The sequence below is a fragment of the Adiantum capillus-veneris genome, chromosome 2, assembly GCF_014529385.1.
Source record: "Adiantum capillus-veneris isolate H3 chromosome 2, ASM1452938v2, whole genome shotgun sequence".
Taxonomy (NCBI): Eukaryota; Viridiplantae; Streptophyta; class Polypodiopsida; order Polypodiales; family Pteridaceae; genus Adiantum; species Adiantum capillus-veneris.
The window spans coordinates 141,297,085-141,313,876 of record NC_140932.1 but is presented as its reverse complement, the minus strand read 5'-3'; the positions used below and the strand labels follow the sequence as shown (position 1 = coordinate 141,313,876).

General features: G+C 41.6%; 1 protein-coding gene across 1 annotated transcript in view; it reads left to right on the top strand.

The window, feature by feature from the left end:
• LOC147463752 (hexose transporter) overlaps positions 1 to 16,792 on the top strand; it is a 94,786-nt gene that overhangs the window by 16,837 nt on the left and 61,157 nt on the right. The window contains exons 2-3 of the mRNA XM_086490661.1: positions 1,518 to 1,695; positions 1,776 to 1,813. Of these exons, the coding sequence (XP_086346787.1) occupies positions 1,518 to 1,695; positions 1,776 to 1,813 (216 nt within the window). The remainder of the gene's footprint in view (positions 1 to 1,517; positions 1,696 to 1,775; positions 1,814 to 16,792) is intronic.

Here is a 16,792-nt window from a genome sequence, read left to right as displayed (position 1 = left end):
CATACAAAGAGAGAGAGAGAGAGAGAGAGAGAGAGAGAGAGAGAGAGAGAGAGAGTACTACATCTCAAGATTACTATTTTACACACTATTTCATCATCAATAAAATTGAGGCTTGTTGCTTAAAAGGCATGATCTAGATTTCAAATCTTTCTCCATCCACTTGTGGATCATGACACGCAATAGGCTATTATCCCGTCTCAAAGCTGAGCCCGCGCACTGTGATCCACAGAAAAAGAGAGAGAGAGAGAGAGAGAGAGAGAGAGAGAGAGAGAGAGAGAGAGAGAGAGAGATCCTTTGCATTTTTCTCTTACAATGGAATGGCAAGAACCAAGGCAACGGCAAGGAAGGCAGGGAAAGGATCAGGGCTTGCAATGAAAGCATGTGGAAGGTCTGCTAGTAAGAAGAAAACTTCAGGTAAACCAATGAAGATATTGAAGGGACCAAGAATGAAGAATATTCAAGAAACATGGGTTTATTTAAGGAGATCAAAAAAGCTAAGAAATGTATTGAGATTTGTGTCCCTAAACTTCCTTTCCAAAGAGCAGTAAGGCAAATTTGTGAAGAAGCATGTGCTGGTACAATGAGATGGAAGGCTGTTGCCCTGCTCTATCTTCAAGAAGCAACATAAGATTTTTTACTGGAGTATTTTAATGATATCACCATTGTTGCTGATCATGCTCACCGGGTGACAATAATGGACAAGGACAGTGAGACGCTCAAGAGAGTACGTTGGAGATACGATAAGCTCCTTATCCCTAATGAGTTTATTGATCCCAAAATGAAGGATATATTGCTAATACCACCAGGCAGCCGGCATCATGGGGTTAAGATTCATGAGGTTACTCATGATGTGAACACCAGAGCCAGAGCTGAGCAAGAAGAAAGACGTCACCTGGAAGCAGAGAAATTAAAGAGGATACAGACTACTGCTGCTCATGAAGAGGCCTAGAGGAGAAATTATGGCAAGTTGCCACAGACTTAAATGAAAGAAATAATAATATTTTACATTCCATGAAAGGACTGTTAGCAACCATTTCCCTTGCTGATGTTACTAGGCAATTAGCACTAGATTCTGTTGATATTGGGATTTTGAAATATCTCAATGCACAAATTACAGACTCTATTGTTTATTTATGCCTAAAGTAAGTGCTCTTCTCTACCTTTAAGATCTTTTTTTTTTGGTACTTGGTCTCTAATTAAATCCTTGTTTATGATTGTAGCTTAATAAAGAGCCAACTCCCTCAACTCAAGAAACCCATACTAAAATATATGTTTTAGATCCATAGTTGTTTGTGCCACTCCGAATAAAAAACACCCCTCATGGCACATTGGAGAGATGGTTTGTCCACTGCTTTAGGTCACAACTCTGTTGTTGCCATATGAATCCAATAATCATTGGAGCCTTGTATGCATTGAATTGACAAGAGTGTGAGTGTTGATAAAACCTTGAGTGTTTATTTGGGCTATGGTTGATGACCTCAATATTGTTAATAACAAATAACCTTTATTGTTCATAGATGTGTAAAAAGATTAGTCTATGGAAGGCTTTTGTGGAAATCATGAAATCTATAAGTCAACCTTTAAAGCTGTCAAAGTGCCTAATCAGACAGATCCAAATTCCTGTGGTTGGAGATGTTTTCTCCATGCAGAGTACATCTACAGAGTTTTTTTGCTTTGAATCCATTTATATCAAAGGTACTTCCTTGCTATGGTTTGGACTAACTTGGTGCTATTATTAATTAAAGTATTGACCACAAGTTAACCAAATTTTGCAGAATGTAGTGGAAAATTATACCTTGGAATATTTACAAAGGTACTGCCTTTCAATGATTCAATATCTACTATCTCTTTCAACTCCAAGAGTTTTAAATGCAGAAGACAGTTTTGTTGACGATCATATAATAACTTTAACAATGACCGTGATGAGGAAGTTATGCTAGTTTCCACCACTGGAAACCAAATCCCTAAAACTGATCCCATATTAGAGGAACAGACAGCGGTATGCTTTGCAGTTGGAGCGGCTGAATCCGAACTTGGGGTTGATCAATGTGAAGTAGACCAAGCCCTTGAAAATGCAGATGTAAAATGCTCCTCAGAGCCGAGGAATGCAACAGAGGTTCTAGGCTAAGTAGAGGAGGATAAGGGAGTGCCTATTATTGTGGCACAAAATGCGGTACATGATCAATATGAGGGAGTCCAATCTCCTGTAATTGCTGATGTGAAGAGTTCTTCAAAGCCGAGTGAAGATACAGAGTGTCTTGACCATGTAGAGGAGGAGGCCAACATTGCAAATTAAAGCCAGGAACAGACAATAAAACAGGTTAACCATTCGGCCATGGAAACACAAGAGTCCTGTACTGCATAACCACAAGAGGTAGATACTCTTGGCAATACAAATGGGAACATCGACACTCAACAATAGAATGTCAACATTAGAAATGACTAGTATGGACTCTTGCTTCAAGTAGGTACGGTTGTTCCGGTAATATCCATTGTACTTAAATAATATACTCCTTTTTGTTTCTAACTACTTATATGTATGTACACAATGATTGTAGAGATTAATTATCTTGGATCTCAATGGATTGTTGTTGCTACGACAGCCGTACAGTGATACAGAGTTCTCTGATTTACGTAGTTTCCGCTTGGGAAATCGTAGAGTAGTAATTCGACCAGGCACAAAGGAATTTTTGAATTTTTTGATTCCACGGTTTAGGGTTGCTATCTGGTCTTCAATGCAGGCCCAAAACCTGAATCCCCTTGTTACCATAGTTTGCAATTTGGCTGAAATTCAGAGATCGGATTTTTATTTTGTGTATAGTCAAAGAAATTGTAATACCATTGCGGCACATTTCCACCCAACTAAAGATAATGTACCACTTTTCTACAAGCCCTTTGAACAGATCAATGTGCCTTATGATGCTCTCAATACTTTGTTGAGTAATGACACACCACATAAGGGTTTACTTAATCCACCCGGTACTACTATTTCCCCATCTTCATTTGAAGGGCATCTTCACGATTTTTACCTAAAGGACATTTTGGTCCCATACTTGCAAGCAATGTACTTTAAGCCCATTGAGTACATCGGAATTTGTACTTACAAATGTACTTAGTAATTCATTGTGTATATCTTAAATTGATAGTGTCTACTTGTCTATGTGTTTCGAATACTCAGAGAGAGAGAGAGAGAGAGAGAGAGAGAGAGAGAGAGAGAGAGAGAGAGAGCCTTGAGCAAACACTTGATATTAAGATTAAACTAGTTAAAAAAGTTACATTTCGTTGAAGCCATTCAGGCTAGATTATATGGCTACAATTTGAATACGGCCAGAAAGATCTCCACACAAAAAATGCTTCTCCCTTCGTTGCATTACTCTTCGTCCGCCCAGAAAGAAATAAAAGTTCGTAGAGTCAATGTCTTCAGTCTCCTCCACTATTTCATGTCGAAGTTGCAAAAGATTGCATTGCTGCCTTATTGTAATTACTGTCATAAGATTTAGGTCTTTGTCCACCACTTCCACGTCTATGACAACATTGTTTGCCAAACTTGCTGCCTCTTGATCCATAGGCACATAGCAACCTTCAACAATGTGAGAACGCTTGTACCAAAAGGAGATTATTAATGTGTGTGTCGCAAGCATATACTTGACAATGAAAGTGTCAAGAGCAATCTCGCAACATATGCCATCTATTTCTTTCACATACCACCCTCGATCAAGAAGCTTATCACACAAGAGGGAATCAGATGATTTGCAGAGCAGCATAGTTTTAGCAACATGTACTTTGCAGGTATAAAATAACTCAACAAAAAGACCAAAGGATAGAAATTTGCAAGTTTCACCAATTTAGTGGGTACAGAGTTTCGGAGAGACCTCTGAACATCCCTATAGAGCCTGCTCCTCAATGCCTCACTCATTGTTGCGTCGAGAACGGGCCAATCCACAGAATTCCAGTTGGTTGGTAGTGGAACCTTCACCAACACTCCTCTCTGATTCCTTTGATTGAGTTGGTAGAAATGGTCATAGAAGAAAATACCCTCGTTTGCCAGGCTTTTGCTAGTTCTGCCAACATATTGCAAGACCCCAATATGAGCATGGGTCATAGAGATGAGACCTATAATGCACTCTAGTGGCTCCCATTCCTCATATGAGGAAGGATAAACATCTGTGAATGTAAGAGAATAGAAATAAATACAAACATCTGTATAACCTAATTTTATACTTGTATAAGAGAAGAAAAAAACAGATTCACATTTGAAATATAAGATAACATTTATAGAGGAGTGCTAAATAATTAACTTACAGTTGCACCATGGAGACATCGCCGCCAGTAGCAATCACATTAGAGTGAGTGAAAACATGTTGAACAAAGACCTCTTTCACAGTCTTCTTACCAACCTCGACTTTGAAATCCAGAACTCTTGCTTTCCATGCAGAACGAAACGTGTTTGTTGCTTTCGAGCTTTTTCTCTTTCTTGGCTGCATAAGAACCCAAGAACCTTTGCTTATCTTCTGCTCTTGCCACCTATTATCTGTAGCGAGAGAGTTTGAGATTGAGATAGTGCTTATGCTACTACATGGTCTTCTTGGCACACTCTAATGGTGAGGCTAGTTGGGGACAGTGTAGAGCAACCTCTAGAACTTCTTGGGCGGGTAGAAGACGAAGCCCCAATGGGTATAATGGAGGGAGAATGAGTTTTGAAAGCCTTTCATAAAGGTAGTGGATATCTTTTAATGAAGGGAGAGAGTTAGCTATCAATCAGTAGTCAGGTGTCAACAACTTGACGGCTACTGGCAGTGGGCTCTACTTTGTGAAACGAGGAAGTTACCTTACGGAAATGGGACAAAACTCAATATTTTAAAATGTTTTCTTTCATTTTTGTGTTGTTTTCCATGCATTTCTACGTTATGTAAGGTTGCTGCTCATTGGCTACGCCTTCTTTTCTCTCTCTTCAATAAGGCCCTCCAAATGACCTCCAAAATTTCCTAATGGCAACCAGAAGTGGAAGAAAACGAGGAGATCCTTGTTCCTGAACAGATTTTGGCACATAAGGATACGAAGAATAAAGGTAAAGTCCGAAGGCGGTTCTTGGTTAAGTTCAAGAACTATCCTGCATTGGATGCGAAGTGGATGGAGGAAGAGGACCTAGCAGATACTCCTCAGATTGTGAAACTTTACCTCGAGGCTTTTGGTTTAGCATAGTCTACTCCAAATGGAACCCAAAATTCAGCTTGGCCGGAGATCTGGTGCAGTGGGATGCACAAGAGGGGAGTTACTCCGCTCCTTTGTCAACAGATGCCTCAATTTTGATACTAGAGTCATTGATGTCTCTTTGAGCTTCAGGGATACTGAGAGCTGACAGTATTCTGCTATATAACTTTATGAAATGGAATTCCTGAATATGATACTGATTTGTTCTTGACTTTTTTTTAAGTGCAGGAACTGATAGACGAAATGACTGCAACATTTTGGTCTATTTGATCTCCAATAGACATGGTTGCAATAGGGGTTAGTCAATCGGGCATCGATGAGGTCCCGACTGGATCTAGATGCGATTGCTAGCTACATTGCCGATAAATCATGGTTTAAATCCGAATGAATGTTGAATGTCATGTGATGTCTAGTGATGTCCTGTGATGTGACTGTCGATTGGTACATGTGCTAGATGTGTGTTCCCAGTACGTAGGTACTAACAGTCAGTGTCTGCTAAGACGGTTTATAGCCTCTGTCTGTTTTACAGGCGTAATCGAGGGTGATTACAATGCTTTCAAGAGGGGGGTATGTCACAAAGTGACGATGTGGCTGCTCCTAATTGCTCGACTGTTGAAACCCTAACCCTAATCTGCAAAAACCCTAACCCTAACCCTAACCCTAATTTTGCCCTAACCCTAACCCTAACTCTGTCCTAACCCTAAAAGGCTGAATGCAGAAATGCTGACATGGCGTTGCTGCCCCGGCAAATGCGAAAACTGTCAGCTGTACGGAATCCCGCTTTTTGCGGCGCAATTTACAGCAGGACAACATGCTTTTTCTACACAATTTGAGAGAGAGAGAGAGAGAGAGAGAGAGAGAGAGAGAGAGAGAGAGAGAGAGAGAGAGAGAGAACTCCTTTGCTTTATTTTTAGAAGCTCAAGAGAGCTTGTGAGAGAAAGAGCCTTTGCTTTATTTCCAGGCTTTTGATTTTAAGCTTTTGGGGCTCTGCTTTTAGCATCCCTTGTAAATAAATAAGTGGCTTAGGCTCCCACTCTGCAGAGCATCTGGATGCAGAGTTTGAGAGTGATTTATCTGGAAAGGGCGATAATACCTCATGCTGAGCTTTGGAAAAAGCCGTTCCTTTCATTTTCGTTTTGTTAGGAGTGCCTTCTCAAAACGTAATAGCACCCAATCGTCTTCCTTTAATTTCAAATCTCGTCGATGTCGATCTGCTGCCTTCTTATATCGTTCTTGAGATTTCGCTAAAGCCTCCCGGACCTTGGCAAAAGCAGTGTCCAAGTCCCTCGTGTACTGGTTGGCTTTAAAAATCTTATCTTTAGTGCTAAGGAAGGGTGGAACCTTCGGAGCAACTTCAATGATCTCAAATGGTGCCTTCTCCGTCAAAGAGTGAATCATGTTATTGTAGGCAAATTCCACCAAGGGCAATTTTTTTCCCCATTGAGTCTTTTGATCAGAGATGTAAGACTTCAATAAATCGAGAACAACTGAATTTGCAATCTCAGATTGCTTATCTATGTACGGGTGGAATGATGACTATGACCACAAGCATCACAATATACTTCAAATGACTGTTGCAAGTCCGGCAAAGTCAACACTGGTCCAGCAATCAGTTTTTCTGTAAGTATCTGAAAGGCAGTCACCTCTGTCGGTCCCCACGAGAAAGGGACTCCTTTTTGAGTCAGTATGTGCAAAGGGGAAGCTACTTCTGCAAACTTTTGCATGAACCGCCGGTAGTAAGAACACAAGCCCAAGAGAACATTCTTCAAATCTGGCCTGTCACGTGTAGTCTCAATCTTGGCCGGGTCCATCTGTACTCCTGCTACTGAGACGATGTGTCCCAAAAAGTGTATCTCCGGCAAGAAAAATTCACTCTTTTTGACATTGATAACTAATTTGTGATCACGCAATGCTTGAAAGATCTGTAGCATATGGTGTCGATGTTCTGCTTCATCCTTGAAGAAGACTATAATATCATCAAAGAAAGTGCCGACAAAAGATCGATACTCTCGGAAAATCCTATCCATCATTCGGTTGAAAGTCGCTGGAGCATTGGTAAGGCCAAATGGCATCACCAAAAATTCATACAAACCGAAACTTGTCCGAAAGGCTGTCTTGTAGACATCTCCCGAGGCGATTCTCATCAAATGATATCCGCTTTTCAAATCAATTCTGCTGAAACAAGAGGATCCTTGAAGTCGGTTAAGAATATCATCGATCCTTGGAATCGGAAATTTGTTTTTGATAGTGATTTTATTGAGAGCTCTGTAATCAATGCACATTTTCCAAGATCCGTCTTTCTTTTGTCATAAAATCTAATATCTAATATCTAACCAACCCAAATGATTTTCTCATATTAAATTGATCACTTAATGTGGGAGAAACAAGTGTTAAGATATAGACATGTGCTTATAGATCTATCTCAACACGGGGCCAATAGTAAAGGGGCCCAAATGAGAGATGGTCTATCAAAGAGCAAGGCTAAGAAATGGAGCATAAGACCTTAGGGTTAGCTTCATTGAAGACCTCCAATAATGTGTGTAAAAGGCCTTTGACCTTAGGTAAGCTAGGGCTGAGCTTGAGGCGCGAGAACCCGATCCAGCTCGAGGTGCTTGTCCTTCTTGTCATGCTTGATGACTAAGGTGCTTGATGATTGAGGTGCTTGAGATGCTTGAGGTGCTTAATTATTGAGATGCTTAAGGTGCTTGACATGCTTGAGATGCTAGGGTTGCACTTGAGGTGAGAACTCAGCCCAAGCTTAAAGTGCTTATGAGCCAAGCTTGTGGTGGCAACTGGGCCTATGCATGAGGGGCTTGAGGTGTCAAAAAGTCAAAGATTCAATCCCTACAAGGAGGGGGCGAGCCCTACATGAGGGGGGATGAGAGAGAACACCCACACACTCACACAAGGCATGAATGGTACAAAGAAAGCAAAAGGGACACTTGTCAAGTTCCTCCTCATTCTGCCCTCATGGGGTGCTTGAAGCCTATTGGTTGGCCACCCAAGGGGTCCAATAATAATTTAGGAGATTTAATTAATTGATTTAGCATTTATCTAGCCCTCTCTCTCAAAGGGGAAAGGGGGACACTTGTCTCAAGGCTACCCTTGCTGCTTGTAATGCCTCCTGCTTGTGATTGGCTAGGCCTGGAGGGGTCCAATGAGCTTCAAGCATGAGCTACAAGGGGGGGTCGACCCAAGCAAGCTAGGGGGTTGCTTAGGGGTATACTCGCCCACACACACTCACAAACACTCTCATTGTGTGCTATGCAAAGTGCAAGAACTCCCTCTCCTTCTCCAAGCAAGTAGAGGTTGAGAGCCTACACCAACACTCTTGGATATGGAGTGCAAATCCAACCAAGAGCCATGCTTCAATGCTTAAGCTTGCCATCTCCTTCTTCTTCATTACTATGCTATTATGTATGCTAGCAACAAGAGTTATGATAAGTGAGGAACTAATTCTTTCTCCTACGAAATGTTTCTTCTTCCTCTTCCCTACCCTCATTCCCTGCTAGCTCTCTCCACCTTCGAAGGTGTTTGAGGTCTTGGGACTGAGGCTTGGGATAGTTAAAGCTTTCTTCTAGTTTATGTTATGTTTGTGATGCATAAAGCTTTCCATCTTCATTGCATCACCTAGGTCACAAGGAACACAAAGATTGTATTGTAACAAGTCTCTCTTAATGGGAGAAATCATAATACAAATGCCTATTGGAGGGGGGACCGGCTCCACATAAATCCGGTCCTCAACTATTGTCATGTTCTCTAAATTCTCTCTCTTGCAAAAGTATTGTTCATGCCAAGTTAACTAATTGCTATGATTATGTTGCTATCTTCAATTATGTTCACCCGCTATGCTCACAAAGTCATTTCTCAAAAGTACTCTCATTAATTTCCGCTACTCTCAAATTAAATAGGCCAATTCCATTACATTGGTATCAGAGCATTTGGTTTCTCTTTTCTTGCTTAAGAAGAGAGATCCTTAAGTAGCCTATAAATGGTTGATGTTGTTAATTATATTAGGGTAAGTGGAACTGGGATCTATTATCGGTTTTGTTTCCCCCACTATGTGGGGGATGGTGCACACCTCGGGAGCTTTGGACTGAATAATGGAGTCTTTTTAGACTTGCCTACGGCTTTACCATTATTGAGCCATAAGAAGTCCGAAAGGAGCTAGCCCTTGGCAAGTCTGCTATGTTAGACCTACTCCTCTACTCTCTATAATTAACCACTTCGAGCCGTGGGTGTAGATACTTAAGAGCCGATTTTCAAAGGCTAAGAGGAGTGGCAACTAAGGTTTTGAATTGCCAAAGCATACACTAAGTACATACATAAATTTTGTTAACATGGCTGACAATAATCAAGAGAGTAGAATGAACATTGATAGCTTTGATTTTTGCACATGAAGGTGCTAATGATGATGCTCCCATGTTTGTGAATTATCTCGTCACTAGGTTGCAGCAAGCTATGAGCAACCCTGCTTTGCAAGCCAAAGTTACTCAACAACTTCGTGCTTATGGAATTTCCCTTCCTCTCCAAGAGGAGAGGGAGCTTAGGAGGCCTCTTGAAGAGACCCCCAAAAGAAGACTCTCTCCCATTCGAGAGGAGGAATCCAAAGAGCAAGAAAGCAATGAAAGTTTAAGTTCCTCTGAAGATGTGGCTCCACGAAGACGGCGGTCTAGACGATCGCCCACTCCTCCCAAGAGAAAAAGATCAACACATAGTCCTTCTCCTCATCACTCTGAAAGGCAAGAGAAGAAACAAAGGAAGAAAAGGGCTAGGAAAAGGTCACCCTCTTCTCCTTCTTCTTCACCTTCCTCCTCTTCTGACGAAAGTTATGGTTATTCTCCTAGAGAATACAAGAGGGGAGGACATCGCAAATCATTTTCTGCATGGCGAAGGTCACAAAAGCTAAAGAAGTTCAAGGAGGGAGGAAAGAGTATCTCTTTTCTCACCTATGATGGCACCTTCGGTGCTACCGACAAAGTGTTGGCCTTCATCCAGCAATTTGATGCGGCCTTTGGAGATGAGGGCTTCACAGAGTCCTCTAAGCTACGCCATGTAGCTATGCACTTCCAAAAATCAGCTCGTCAATGGTGGGCTAGCCTTCGTGGAAATGGTGAAGCCCCAAAGACATGGAAAACTCTACGAGTTTCCATCATGAAGCAATTCCTTGCAAGCGATGCAAAGGACAAAGTGATTACCGAATGGCGCAACTTGAAGCTCCTCTCCCATGAGTCTATCCACAAATATGTAGACAAGTTTTGGGATTTACATCTCAAGGCTACTGTCTTTCAAAAGATAGACTTTGCCGAGCAAAGGCAGCAATTCTGTGCGGGATTACCTGAAGAGAAGGCCGAATACATCAACTCTCAACGGCCTGGTACTATTAGCGAAGTAATCCATCACACCATGGTTGCTTCACGTATCAATTTCCATCAAGGGGCTAGACGTAATGTCAAGCCCATGGAAAACAAAGACAAAAATGATGCAAAGGGGAAAACCAATGTTCAAAATACTTCCCAAGTCAATTTCAACAACAACAACAATCGGTCCAAGGAGAAGGAAGTTTACAAAGGTAAAAACAAACTCTCTCCTGAAGAGCTTGAAGCTTTTTGCAAGGACCATAAGTGTTTCAAGTGTGGGGAGCAAGGACATGGCTATTGTTCTTGCCCCAAGAAGAATACTCGCAATGAGACTCCTAAGGCTTCCACCATCGAAGCTCCAAAAGAGGATGCTCATTGCAAAGGATCATCACTTTCCTATGCTTGGGGAAAGGTAAGAGAGCATGATGCCTTCATCTTGTTTGACCCTGGCTCTACTCTTAACTTCATATCAATGGAGTTGGTCACCAAGTTGGGCATTCAAGCTTTTGAGATGGGAGATATAGTAGTGGCTGATGCAGCTTTCAAGGGACAACAAGCCTCCGTTACTCCCTTGATTGGGAAGTTGAGGCTTCATGTCCAAAGCTATGTCGACAAAGAAGACTTCTTCATCTCTCCTCTCCAACATGAGGATGTTAGGGGCACCATGGTTTGATCGCATGGCTGCCAACATGAAGTTCCCTGAAAGGAGAATCTACTTCACCTACAGGGGAAAGAACATGTATATAGATGCTAGTGAGCGTGGTCGCACTATTCCACTTGTAAATCCTCTTGCTTTTGATAAGTCAATGAAGAGCTCAGTTTCTGCGTACATGATTTTTGTCAAAGAGTCTCTAAAAGATACTAATGTTTCATCAAATGTAAATGGTAGGAATCAAGAAGAGTTAGACTTGTCTAATTTTCTAAAAGGATTCCAAGATGTGTTCATCGATGATATCCCTATGGACTTATCTCCAAAACGAGGGGATGATGACCATCGCATTGAGCTTCTTCCTAGAAGCTCACCACCTAACAAGCCTCCTTATCGAGTCTCACAAGCTCAACAAGAGGAGATCATGAGGCAAGTACAAGAGCTGGTAGACAAAGGGATGTTGAAGCTTAGTTCCTCTCCCTTTTGTTCTCCAGTCCTTTTAGTGCAAAAGAAAGATGGTACATACCGTATGTGTGTGGACTATCGAGCACTAAACCATATCACTATCAAAAACAGATTTCCCGTACCTCAGGTAGAAGATCTGTTTGATAAGCTACAAGGCTCTACCTACTTCAGTAGGATTGACCTTAAGAGTGGCTATCATCAAATAAGGATAGTGGATGAAGATATCTTAAAGACCGCGTTTCGCACAACGTTTGGTCTTTATGAATATCTAGTCATGCCTTTTGGCTTGACTAATGCACTAGCTACGTTCAATCGTTTGATGGAGAAAATTTTTAGACGATACCGCAAATTCACTAGAGTGTTCTTTGATGATATCATCATCTACTCCAAGTCTTTGGAGAAACATAAGCAACATCTCCAAGTGATTTTTCAAGCATTGAGGGAGAACAAGCTTTTTCTCAACCAAAAGAAAAGCGAATTCTTCCTTCAAGAGATTCAATACCTAGGTCATATTATCTCTAAAGATGGTATCCAAATGGATCCATCAAAGTTAGAGGTAATAAAAGCATGGCCTAACCCAAGAAATCTACATGAGCTAAGAAGCTTTGTTGGTATGTGCGCATACTATAGACTCTTCATAGCAAAATTCTCTCAAGTAGCAGGACCACTACATGACTTAACTAAGAAGAACGTTAAGTTTGTATGGACTGCTAAGGAGCAAAATGCTTTTGAAAAGCTCAAAGAGAAGCTTACTTCCCAACCAGTCCTCATGCTTCCGGATCTCTCAAAGCCATTTGAGGTCCAATGTGATGCTTGTGATGATTGCCTTGGAGCAGTTTTGCTTCAAGAAGGGCATGCCATAGCATATGAGAGCCGAAGGCTCAATATTGATGAACGAGTCTTGGGCATTTATGAGAAAGAGCTTTTAGCTGTTCTACATGCCCTAGACACATGGAAGCACTACCTATTGGGGACTCCATTTATCCTACGAACTGACCACCAAAGTCTCAAGTATTTCATGACGCAAACCAAGCTTTCCGACAAACAAATGAGGTGGGCAAATTTTCTTTCGCAATTTAATTTCCATATTGCTCACATAGCTGGTAAGCACAATCAAGTGGCCGATGCACTTTCACGACGACCCAAAGTTAATGCGGTGTCTATAGCTACTCACAATGATCTATCCTCTATGATAGATGAGTATGCTACTGACCCTGACTTTAGAGACATAATGTCAGCCCTTGCTTTGTGGATGAAAGAGGAACCATTCACCTTGCAGGATGGTTATCTTCTCCACGGCAATAGGCTATGTGTTACCCATTCCCTTCGTGAGAAAGTTATGTATGAATCCCAAGCTCCTCCATATGCGGGGCATAGAGGTATTCAACCTACTTTCCGAGGAGTAGAGACGTACTTCTATTGGCCTACCATGAAAGTGGACATACAAGAGTATGTTTCAAAATGTGTAGTATGCCAAAAGACCAAGTATGATAGAGGGAAGCAACCTGGATTACTCCAGCCATTGCCTATCCCAAATTCACCATGGGAGAGTATATCCATGGATTTCATCTTTGGATTACCCAAGTCTATCCATGGGAATACAGGAATATGGACAATAGTTGACAGGTTTAGCAACAAGCACATTTTATTCCTGTCAAAAAGACTATCAAGGCACATCAAATGGCAACTCTCTTCATATCTTAGATTTTCAAGCACCATGGATTACCCACATCCATCGTGTCAGATAGAGATCCTAGAATGACCAGTAATTTCTGGAAAGGTCTCTTTGAAAATCTAGAAACAAGATTGAATTTCTCTTCGGCCTATCACCCACAAACGGATGGCCAAAGTGAGATAGCCAATCTTACGATACTCGATCTACTCAAGACTTATGTTACCGAAGTAGATCAACGCTCACAATGGGAAAAGTACTTACCTCTTGTAGATACTTCTACGGGAAAAGCACCTTTTGAGATCATTGAGGGAAGACCTAAAAGTCCCTTGCTACTCAAAGTACATGGGAAGATCTTCGCCGCCGCCGATGAGTATAGCCGTGACCTACAAAAATCTTTTCAAAAGATTAAGGAGGCTATATCCATCTCTCAACAAAGGCAAAAAGCTGTTGTTGATAAGCACAGAAGAGCCTTCATGTTCAAAGAAAATGATTGGGTCTTACTCAAGTTTCCTAAAGCTCGATTAAGGCAAACGACGGGCAAAAATCCTACGGGCCATCAAAAGTATTATGCTAAACTAGCAAAAAGATACTATGGTTCTTTCCAAATCTTGAAGCCCATCAATGAGACGGCTTATCAAGTCAAGTTGCCCAACCATTGGCTCATACACAATGCCTTTCATGTAAGCCTACTTAAGCTCTACAAAGGAGAGCCACCAACTGAACCAATTATTGAAGACCCTCTCGAAGTTGAAGACCAAGAAGAGGTGCTACAACCCGAAGCTGTTCTTCGGCATGAAGACAAGGTACTACGACATGGTAAGATTATCCGACGGTATTTTATTAAGTTCAAAAATTATCCTTTTGAAGATGCTAGATGGATGCAAGGAATACAGCTTAAGGATAGTATGAACCTTGTCAATGCTTACAATGCTACATTAGAGTAAGCAAATGTACAAATTTCTTTTAAATGACTCATGTTTTTGTCTTATAAGACTAGTCCTCTTTTTAATTGTGCATAAATTTAACTAGTATGCATACTTAGAATCATGTTTGTGATGACGACGTCTCTCAAACACCAAGTAGAATTTGTCACTCTACTTTGGGAGAATAAAATGGACTAAAGAGCAGACATGCTTGCGGCAGCTATGTCTCCCAAGCACCAAATGGATTAGTCATCCATCTTGGAAAGATGTCGTAGGGTAAAAAGGGATCCTCTACCCACTAAGTAAAATTGACTAATGACTAAGGCTTTATCTCTTCTACCTCATAGTCGAGGACGACTATGATTTCAAGAGAGAGGTAATGTCATAAAATCTAATATCTAATATCTAACCAACCCAAATGATTTTCTCATATTTAATTGATCACTTAATGTGGGAGAATAAACGGGAACAAGTGTTAAGATATAGACATATGCTTATAGATCTATCTCAACACGGGGCCAATAGTGAAGGGGCCCAAATGAGAGATGGTCTATCAAAGAGCAAGGCTAAGAAATGGAGCATAAGACCTTAGGGTTAGCTTCATTGAAGACCTCCAATAATGTGTGTAAAAGGCCTTTGACCTTAGGTAAGCTAGGGCTGAGCTTGAGGCGCGGGAACCCGACCCAGCTCGAGGTGCTTGTCCTGCTTGTCATGCTTGATGACTAAGGTGCTTGAGGTGCTTGATGATTGAGGTGCTTAATTATTGAGATGCTTAAGGTGCTTGACATGCTTGAGATGCTAGGGTTGCACTTGAGGTGAGAACCTAGCCCAAGCTTAAAGTGCTTATGAGCCAAGCTTGTGGTGGGAATTGGGCCTATGCATGAGGGGCTTGAGGTGTCAAAATGTCAAAGATTCAATCCCTACAAGGAGGGGGCGAGCCCTACATGAGGGGGAATGAAAGAGAACACCCACACACTCACACAAGGCATGAATGGTACAAAGAAAGCAAAAGGGACACTTGTCAAGTTCCTTCTCATGCTGCCCTCATGGTGTGCTTGAAGCCTATTGGTTGGCCACCCAAGGGGTCCAATAATAATTTAGGAGATTTAATTAATTGATTTAGCATTTATCTAGCCCTCTCTCTCAAAGGGGAAAGGGGGACACTTGTCTCAAGGCTACCCTTGCTGCTTGTAATGCCTCCTGCTTGTGATTGGCTAGGCCTGGAGGGGTCTAATGAGCTTCAAGCATGAGCTACAAGGGGGGGTCGACCCAAGCAAGCTAGGGGGTTGCTTAGGGGTATACTCACCCACACACACTCACAAACACTCATTGTGTGCTATGCAAAGTGCAAGAACTCCCTCTCCTTCTCCAAGCAAGTAGAGGTTGAGAGCCTACACCAATACTCTTGGATATGGAGTGCAAATCCAACCAAGAGCCATGCTTCAATGCTTAAGCTTGTCATCTCCTTCTTCTTCATTACTATGCTATTATGTATGCTAGCAACAAGAGTTATGATAAGTGAGGAACTAATTCTTTCTCCTACGAAATGTTTCTTCTTCCTCTTCCCTACCCTCATTCCCTGCTAGCTCTCTCCACCTTCGAAGGTGTTTGAGGTCTTGGGTCTGAGGCTTGGGATAGTTAAAGCTTTCTTCAAGTTTATGTTATGTTTGTGATGCATGAAGCTTTCCATCTTCATTGCATCACCTAGGTCACAAGGAACACAAAGATTGTATTGTAACAAGTCTCTCTTAATGGGAGAAATCATAATACAAATGCCTATTGGAGGGGGGACCGCTGGCTCCACATAAATCCGGTCCTCAACTGTTGTCATGTTCTCTAAATTCTCTCTCTTGCAAAAGTATTGTTCATGCCAAGTTAACTAATTGCTATGATTATGTTGCTATCTTCAATTATGTTCACCCGCTATGCTCACAAAGTCATTTCTCAAAAGTACTTTCATTAATTTCCGTTACTCTCAATTTAAATAGGCCAATTCCATTACACTTTAATATCAACAACACCGGAGAGTAGTAGACTCGGCTAGATAAGACCCTTTCAAGAAGGTCTTTCACTTGGTTCATGATCTCTTCATTCTGGGCTCAGCTAACACGGTAAGGTGGCCGGTTCGGTGGTGTGCTTCGAGGAATCAGATCAATAGTGTGATCCTCAGGACGAGATGGGGGTAACTCACTTGGCAGGCCCTTCGAGAAACAATCAGCATGTGTGTGGAGGAAATCTTGGCGTTCTTTGTCAAGTTCAGATATGTTTGTTCTGTGTTCATCATTGAACTCTTTCAAATGGATCGAGTAAACAAAGAGACTGGATTTTTTTAATTTGGAAATGGCTGAAGTTGACACAATAGGGACGGACTCGCCCTTCAATTTTACATCAAGTACAATTTTTCGGCCCTTTTCATTAGTCAAAGTTGCTTTCTAGCCCGATAGTCGACCAGGCGTTGTTCTTATGGTACCAAGGGACTCCTAGGTGGATGTCACATCCTTCCAAAGGC